The sequence below is a fragment of the Acipenser ruthenus genome, chromosome 22, assembly GCF_902713425.1.
Source record: "Acipenser ruthenus chromosome 22, fAciRut3.2 maternal haplotype, whole genome shotgun sequence".
Classification (NCBI taxonomy): domain Eukaryota; kingdom Metazoa; phylum Chordata; class Actinopteri; order Acipenseriformes; family Acipenseridae; genus Acipenser; species Acipenser ruthenus.
Window position 1 is genome coordinate 5623931 of NC_081210.1, and position 9418 is coordinate 5633348.

The 9418-nt window shown below is 35.3% G+C and overlaps 2 protein-coding genes across 2 annotated transcripts; both read left to right on the plus strand.

The window, feature by feature from the left end:
- The first annotated feature begins 501 nt into the window (after positions 1–501).
- Positions 502–1871, plus strand: LOC117431604 (hemoglobin subunit alpha-2-like). Its single transcript, XM_034052712.3, has 3 exons — positions 502–653; positions 1070–1274; positions 1521–1871. The coding sequence occupies exons 1-3, from the start codon at positions 562–564 to the stop codon at positions 1647–1649; spliced, it is 426 nt and encodes a 141-aa protein (XP_033908603.1). The 5' UTR covers positions 502–561; the 3' UTR covers positions 1650–1871.
- A 4479-nt stretch (positions 1872–6350) lies between these two features.
- Positions 6351–7555, plus strand: LOC117431605 (hemoglobin embryonic subunit alpha-like). Its single transcript, XM_034052713.3, has 3 exons — positions 6351–6514; positions 6922–7129; positions 7258–7555. The coding sequence occupies exons 1-3, from the start codon at positions 6420–6422 to the stop codon at positions 7384–7386; spliced, it is 432 nt and encodes a 143-aa protein (XP_033908604.1). The 5' UTR covers positions 6351–6419; the 3' UTR covers positions 7387–7555.
- Positions 7556–9418: the final 1863 nt, after the last annotated feature.

Sequence of the window (9418 nt, forward strand, 5' to 3'; positions counted from 1 at the left end):
TGAAGGTACATGTTTGTTTGCTAATTCATACCTATATATATATATATATATATATATATATATATATATATATATATATATATATATATATATATATAATTTACTGTGGTGTACCATGGTATAAACGTGTCTTCTAAAGCAATGTGAAAGCACGGAAACCTTATGTAAACAATACATGGTAAGAAAAAAAGGGTAACACAATGGTGTATATCAGTAAATGAATAGTATAACCAAGAGAGACTGCAAACTGCAAAATGACTGTAAATTTACTATGTGGCATTTTTTTTTTAAATGAAGATCCCACTACCCTATTCCTAGCACCACCGCAATTGCATTGTCATTGCTAGAACTGGAAAGAAGTGACCAGAAAAAGCTAAGTATGTCAGATAAGAAAGGGAATTCTCTTTGAGGTTTACTGGGTGGTCACAAAGAGTGACCAATAGGATTGGCTTCTTGCCAGCAGCCAGGCCACTGTAGCCTCTATAAAAGCATTGAGACACTGAAGCAAGGACATGGTCATTTTAGTTCCTGATCAAGAACTCAAAAGCTCTAACTTCAGCCATGTACTCAGCTACCGAGAAAGCTCTCATCGCCTCCATCTGGGAGAAGGTCACCCCCCATACCGAGCAATGGGGTGGTGAGGCTTTGGAAAGGTAAAAAGAAACATTATCTGCCTACTAACTTTGCATCTGTTTTATATGGTAGTGTGTTTATAGCACCCTGTGCCAAGGTTTAGATTGTGGTGCCTCTATTCTCATAGCAGCTCACAAAATCTATTATAACTACGTGCAATTATTTGGCTAACAATGCATGACATTCCAAACAATGTCTTTATCACAGCTGTAGTGGTTAGGGCTCTGGACTCTTGACTGGAGGGTCGTGGGTTCAATTAGGTATTTTACCTAGATTGCTCCAGTAAAAACCCAACTGTATAAATGGGTAATTGTATGCAAAAATAATGTGATATCTTGTAACAATTGTAAGTCACCCTGGATAAATGTAATTTTTAAATGTAATTTCACAGACCTTTACAGCTTATTAATAATATGCTTCTTTTTATTCCATGCAGGCTCTTTGCTGTTTTCCCTCAGACCAAGATCTACTTCAAGCACGTTGACACCAGCCCTGGCTCTGCTGCAATCCGCACTCACGGTGACAAGGTCATGAAGGCCATCGGTTCAACTGCAGGGGACCTGGACAACATGTCGACAACCCTGAGCAGCCTCAGCAACCTGCACGCCTACAACCTTATGGTGGATCCCGTCAACTTCAAGGTAAGCTGGCATTTACACAGACTGTGCTAAGGGCTAGGGCCTGCAAGTAGTTTGTTCCCCATATATGTTTCGGAATACCTTTTGGGATATAACCCACTATGATATATTATTCTCATCAGCCATCATGATCTGTATTGCTTTAAACACTCACACCAATTTGTAATACCTCTACACTGAACACAATGTGATTAATTTAAATGACTGAGATCTAAAGCTAAAGTGTTTCTGTTTTCCCTGTTTCCACAGCTGCTGTCTCACTGCATCCTGGTTGTCTTGGCAAATCACCTGCCTTCTGAATTCACTCCCGAAGCCCATCTTGCCTTCGACAAGTTTTTGGCCAGTGTGGCTGCCATCCTGTCTCAGAAATATCGGTAAATACCCAGAGTGCTTCAGAAGAACAGGACTGGGAGGATGCCTGGGGCCTACTCCTTCTCTTCGTCTTCACGATGCTGTTAGACTCAGAGGTGTCCTGTTCCTGTGCGGTCTTTGGTTCTCTCTGTGCACAAAACTTGTAAATGTGCTAAAAATCAAAGATGCTATTCCTGTACTCTGAAACATAAATGTAACCTCATTTTGAAATAAATATTCATAATTTAATACATTTTGTTTAATTTTTATCCTGTCATATGACACATGGTATGAAACACACATCTTCATTTGCCTTGGCTGGTGAAGTCAATCTTTTCTTGTGACCATGCTAAACATTTATTTATCATGTTTCAGGTAATAAGATCTCCCCCATACTCTCACATTCATATATCATATTCTTCTATGTAAGTTCTATCTAAAATATAGTGTGTGTATGTGTGTGTGCGTGTGTGTGTGTGTGTGTGTGTGTGTGTGTGTGTGTGTGTGTCACAATAAGGGCAAAATAAAATCAAGAGCTAAACAAGAGCCAGGGAGTGTTGCTACAAAGGAGTCTGGAAAATGGGTTTTTAAATGGGTTTTTAAACTTGCACTTTAAATAAATCTGTACACATGCATTACTTTAGCAAAAAAAGATGCATTTGGCCCTTTAAAATCTTACTTGACCCAACCCTCCGTTTTTTTTTAAAGGCTATAATTAGCTTTTTGTAGTGCTGTATTTCCAGAAGTCAGGAAATCAAATCCCCAACATATTGTATGCAGTATGATTAAATAATTTAAATAAAGTCAACAAAACCACAATAAACATAGCGACAATTTCTCAAAGCCGATTACTCCAAATCGTTGTCATTGGCACATTTTTTTCCCAAATAAACAACCAAGACATTGCATTTGGAGATTGTAAATAGTGTTTTTTTGTATGTTTTTAAATATAATTAATGTTTATTTTATTGTTTTCTTTCAGACCATAAATGTACAAATTACAATTTGGTGTAAATAGATTTGAGAATGTAGCCCATATTGTACTATAAGCGATAATTGCGCTGACCAACGCCAGCCTGGTGTTGCATTGAAATTATAAGTACCTATTGCCATGGTACCGCGACTGATGGAAGAATTGTAAACACGGCGCACACTGTCAATCAGAAAGAGGCTCACTTCAGAAGCCTGCGGTCGCTGTCCTTGGTACTGAAATTCACTTGGTCGGTCAAGTCTACCCGGCTCTCCTGTGCTGATTTTTTCAAAACTTGTGATGTGGGGCCTTTTTCTATATAGACATACGAATGCGTATCTACAGATACGTTGTCGTAAGCTGCTAATGCGAATGGAGTACTCTTTACTAAATGCTGTACAGTAGACGGCTTGAATTGTTGCCAAGTTTCAAACAAAAACTGGGGACACAGAAAATATACATTGATATACCAGCATACAATGTGAAATATTTAAAATATTATAGGAAAAACTCATATAAAATGTATCTTGTTTCAGTGATTTGAACATTTTATTAAGGTTGTTCCTTATGGCTTAACCGAAAGCTTTAGCCTGAAAACAGTGACTTGCTAATACGCTTTGGGTGACAGTGTGGTTCTCTGGACTCCTTGTCCAGACAGTTTGTGAACCTCACAAGACGTGCACATCCAAGTCGCTATACAGTACAAAGTGTATGCCATGCAGTCATTTGTATTACCTTAAACAGTATCAACATGAAGCATAGTGGAAGCATGGGGAATTCAACTACTGATATGAAATATTTCTGCGTATTTGGAGATGCTGCACAGAAAAGAAAATAAGCAGGCAACGAGTAAGACATACCGGGAATGTTTCGATTTGAATACTGGTGTAAAGAGGCAATCACAACTGGCTATTATTATTATTATTTGCGCTATTGTTTAATATATCTGCAGAATACATTGGGCTTTTTGAAAACATATCGAGACCCTATTCCAAAGAACAGATTCTCGAAAAGCGCGCAATTTTAATATTTGCGGATCGGAAAGATTCATACTGCCTTAAAAATAAACTGTTTTATTATTATTATTGATATACATATAGGTTATGTGTGTTTAATTTTATTAAAGTTCACTTATTGCAAGTCATTTAATCAAAACTAAGCAAATAGTCTTTACTTTAGTTTGCACTAGGATTATTAAATATTCCAATATAAAAATGACGTTCCATTATCAGCAAAATAGTGATCAGAATACAGAATTTTGTCTATAAGTCTATGCTTTAACGATCAATCAATGAATAATTTCTGTAATATCTATCTATAAAACTTGCATTCAGCTTTTAAACAGCAGTGTGGAGTAGTGGTTAGGGCTCTGGATTCTTGACCGGAGGGTTGTTGGTTCAATCCCCAGTGGGGGACACTGCTGTTGTACCCTTGAGCAAGGTACTTTACCTAGATTGCTCCAGTAAAAACCCAACTGTATAAATGGGTAATTATATGTAAAAAATAATGTGATATCTGTATAATGTGAAATAATGTATAATGTGATATCTTGTAACAATTGTAAGTCGCCCTGGATAAGGGCGTCTGCTAAGAAATAATTATATATATATATATATATATATATATATATATATATATATATATATATATATATATATATTTAAGTTGGTTTATAGCATTACAAGTTGTAACCATTATCTTGTAAATGGAAATACTAAACTAAAAGCGTTAAATTGCACCGTCATGAAGACTTGTAGACCGCCCTGCAAGTTACTGCTTGTGTCGTTCAAAGCACCTGATTTGACTAGAATCGTTTCATCTACTGATTCTAGTCAAATCAGGTGCTTTGAACGGGTGTTTAAACACTTAAACATTGGGGATGTAATATATATATTACTGTGCAGCGGGATATCAGAAATGATATTCAATGTAGCAATCTTTCATCATTAACACACATTCTCGTTATATTTTCCATTACTTTAACTCATTTGACGGGTGTGGTTAGAGGGCTTCCATATCTCTGGACACGTTTATCTCCCATTCACCATCTGTGGGCTCTGTAGAACTTTCTGGATGTCCCCCTTTAAAGTAATGGTACTTATCTGGTTTATTATATATACATATACATATATATATATATATATATATATATATATATATATATATATATATATATATATATATATATATATATATATATATATATATATATATATATATATATATATGAACAAAGTTTGGTTGCACTGGCTCCTGCGGGGTCCGAATGCATAAAGGAACAGACAGACAAACAAACTTTCTTTTTAAGAGAGAGAGATACGTACATACATACATCCATACATATATACATACATATGTACATACATATGTATATAAAAAGCAAAGCCAGGACACTTAAAATGCAGAACAAAAAAAAACATTGCAAAGTAAAGAATGTGAATTCCAGTGAATTCCTCATATGCAGCTGTAACTATTCCATTACTGAGCTGTATGGAATTTCAATTCACTGCGTTATTTTCTTTTCCAAAGTGTAATGTCAATCGCATTAGTTTATATATTTAAATAATTGATTAGATTGGCACAAACAATGTTATTAAACACTGGAGAGTCGTTTTTAACGCAGTTAATAAGTTTGCATTTAGAACTGCTTTTGTATAAATAAATACATAAATAAATATATACATAATTATCAAAAAATAATCCTTCATCACACAAACCATTTAGTATGGTCTGGTGCAAACATCAAGGGCTCAAGGGACTAAAGTATTTATGATCTGCTGAACTTTTGAAAAGAGTAAACAGTTTTAAATAAAGCAAAACTTGAGTAAGTTGACTGAACACGCGGTCTATTACGATATCAGGAAGGCATTTGGCATAGTTACAAAATATGACGCGGATGCATGAACAAGTTTGGCATCCATTCATGACCAGTGATTGCGCTATCATTCAAAAAAACAACTTGACCATGATTTACCGCTTGTAGTAACCTACAACATAAATGAGGTCCCTCATTCATTTAATCCAAAAGCTTTAACTAACACGCAACCCCATGTCTCTGTAGCTTATAGTATCTGTGAAATACAGTCGTGAATATATATATATATATATATATATATATATATATATATATATATATATATATATATATATATATATATATATATATAGGAAAATAGGTTAAATATATGACGCATACATTTATGATGCATGTCTTCCAAAAACATTCAACAATAAAAAAAATAGTAATTTAAATTAAGATGTAACCTTCTTCATTATGTACTTCTTGCTTCTTTGTTGTTTTATACCGTACACATTTTTCGTGGCTATATAACCTGAAACGTGTCTTATATATAGCTTGATGTACTTGTCAAGTAATACATATTAGGTTAATCTGCTCAGTGGTGTCATTTATAATGTTTCAGTGTTTCCAGTTCAAATACTTTTTAGTTTATACTAACCACATCACATTTGAAGGTTTACAATATCCAAGTTCTTATTTTACACAATTTTTATTTTACCCCAGTGTTTTTAAATCGAGTAACAAATTTGTATTGGTATATGGGTTTAAAATATTGCAAATCAATAATTGCACTACTGGTTAAAAAACGAAATTCAAACATGCAATCGTGTATAGGCAGCTAAGAGATAAGAAATCAGAGACAACCCTCCCTTTTGGGGTGGGAAGTGAAGGAAAAGCCAATAGGAATGGACGTCTTCCAAATTTCTGGGGCCCCGTCTTCTTTAAAGACAGACCCTCGAGGCTGAAAGTGCATGGGCATTGCTTCATCCATCTTGAACACAACAAACAAAAACCATCACCGAAAACAATGACTCTCTCTGCACACGACAAGGAACTCGTTGCTAAGACATGGACCAAGATTGCCCCCAAGGCGGCTCAGATCGGCGGTGAGGCTCTGGGCAGGTATATCATTTTCTTGAATTCATGATTTAAGTGAATATGTATTTATTTAATTGCTTATTTGTATGCAAATATTTAAGGAAAAGGGTATACACATAGGCCTACTGCATAAACGCTATTGGCTAAACTTAAATTGTGCTTGCTTTTCTTGCTGTTGTTGTATCATTGCTGTAATATTAATGAATGATATGACAGTTCAGAATCAATATGAGGCAAAGGTGTAAATATCAGTGGACTTGTAATATAGCAATCAATTGGTAATCTAAGTGACGAATGTATTTTATTTATGTATGTATTGATTGGACAACATACATATAATAATCTAAAACAATTAATAAAACATAATCACATAAATAAATTAATAATGGTATATATCACCTTCCATATTTTCATTTCTTTTTCTCCTGCAGGTTGATCGCTGTCTTTCCCCAGACCAAGACCTACTTCTCTCACTTCGCGGATCTCTCCGCCTCTTCTCCCCAGATCAAAGCCCACGGTGCCAAGGTCCTAGGCGCAATTGGTCAGGCCGTCAGCGGCATTGACAATGTCAGCGCCAGCCTGAGCAAACTCAGCGAGCTCCACGCTTACAACCTCAGAGTGGATCCAGCCAACTTCAAGGTAATGGTTACATGATTAATATTACACCCTGCCATATTTTGGACATATTCTTTGTTCCTACCAAGCAGCTAGAAGAAGACATATTCTAGAACATAATTCTGATTATTTCTTGTTTCTTTATTCTACAGCTTTTGGCTCACACCCTGCTGGTTACCCTGTCTGCTTATCTGGGCGCGGAATTCACTCCTGAAGTCCATCTCGCTTGGGACAAATTCCTTGCCCTCGTGGCCACCGTCCTGTCTGAGAAATACCGATAGATTTTTACAGGGGCGTGAAGGGGTAGACTGCGCGCTGTCCCGGATAGAAAGCGTACACCAATAGACTGATACCAGCTAACACCGTTATGCTGTTCTGTCTGTACATGTTATTTGTTGTCCATGCACTCCCCTGTTTTTTTTCTCAATAAAAAAATAAAATAAAATGAAATTCACGTTGTCATTTGTATTCCCGTGGTTCTGATGAAAATGTACTTTTTTTTTTTTTTTTTAGAAAGATGTTACTTTTTAGGAACGTCAATGGTTTATAATGATGTTTAACAACGGCAATCCGCAAAAGTCAACGCATTGGCTTTTTCAGAACCTTCTGAGTTCAATGGGTCATATTTGGGTTTTTTTCTCAAGGGTTTACAATTGTTAATCGACAATAAGAATCAGCTTGGCCGTTATTATTGTGTCATCTAACATAATCCAATAATTCTTGACCGATTTGGTTTCCAAATCCAACCGCTAATGGTACAAACATTGCAAGAAGTAACACGTTTTCATGTAGGGGTAAGAGCTCTTCAGTTAATCCCCTGGTTTATTTATTTGAAGTTTTTTCTTAACAATCATTTTAGAAAAAAACAACAACACGGGTGCAAAGTTAGCAACGGGCAAAACAATCTGTCAGTATAGTCCAGTGTAGTGAGCAAATCCATTGACTTTCTAACAAAAAACAAAACAAAACAGTGAAGCCTTACAGCTACTTCCATTTCTGAGAACAGCTTTTGTTGTCTGAACATATATCCCGACTGGGTAACATTCTCAGAAGGCCGTGATGCTAGAGGTGGTAGTTGTAATATGTCGAATTGGTTACTCTAGATTCAGTATTGCCAGTTAGGCATTGGTAAGGTAAAAAAAAAAAATTAAAAAATTAAAATTAAAAAGGCACTCCATCATTAACGCAATTTTGGTATTTTATCGACATTCTGAACTACCTTGTAGACCAAATGCATATAATGAAGCGTGTGGTTATATAACTATCCAACCTATATGATAATTTACACACAAAACAGTCTGTAAATAACACAAGAAAAGGGCATTGACTGTGTAGAGGTATGTAAACCACAGGGTTTATGTATTTGCCAGATGACTTACATTACAAATTGTACAGCTAGAAAGGATTGACGGCATTGTCCGTCATCCCAGTTGTTTTTAAGGGCTACTGGGCATTAGGAATAAGTCCCTTCACTGTAAACACGACTGTGTTGCAACCTATCAAATCCGTTGGGAGACATAGGCTATTAATACCTATAGGGGCTGATCTGTATGAAGAAGGGACTAATATGATCGCTGGCATTAATAACCAGAGATTATTTTCACAGTAATTACTGTCATTGTATTTAATTTAATTATATATTTTCATTTAATAATGCCTACAATCTAAAATAAATAAATACATACATAAATATTATTTTAATACATTTTGACAAAATGATTGAGAAAATGATTCCAAAAAAATAAAATTAGAAAAAATAAACATGTATTTTTGATAATCTTGCCCATACTAATTTAACGCACGTGCTTTTTGTGTTGTTGTTGTCGTTGTTGTTACGTAAGCTTACGCTGTTGCCAATTTATTTTTTTCTGTAAATTTACAAAGATTTAGTCATTTTTTTTTATCTGTAATTGTATTGTAATACAACAGAGTTTTAAAAGTGTGATTGCCGAGACAGACTGTGCCAGGCAGTTCTCAAGTCAAATGCAACTACAAACAATGTTTTCAACATCAGTTTGCATCTTAGTAAGGATACAAAGTAATATATTCCTGAAAGAAATGTGCTTCTAGAGCTATTATTGGTGGAAATTTTTAAAAGAAACACATCAAATTAAGTTTGATTTCCTTAACTTAAAATAACATATGGTTTGCTCAAAGTTTAATTTGATTTGTACATGTTCTTTAGCTAAATGACAATCATTTTATCAGCCAGCATATTCAATGACTAAATACAAGAGGTCTGTGTTGCTCTCAAAATGATTCTTATGCGACTATGGAGAAACTTCATGAGATAGGTGTTCTTTTGAGAGGGCG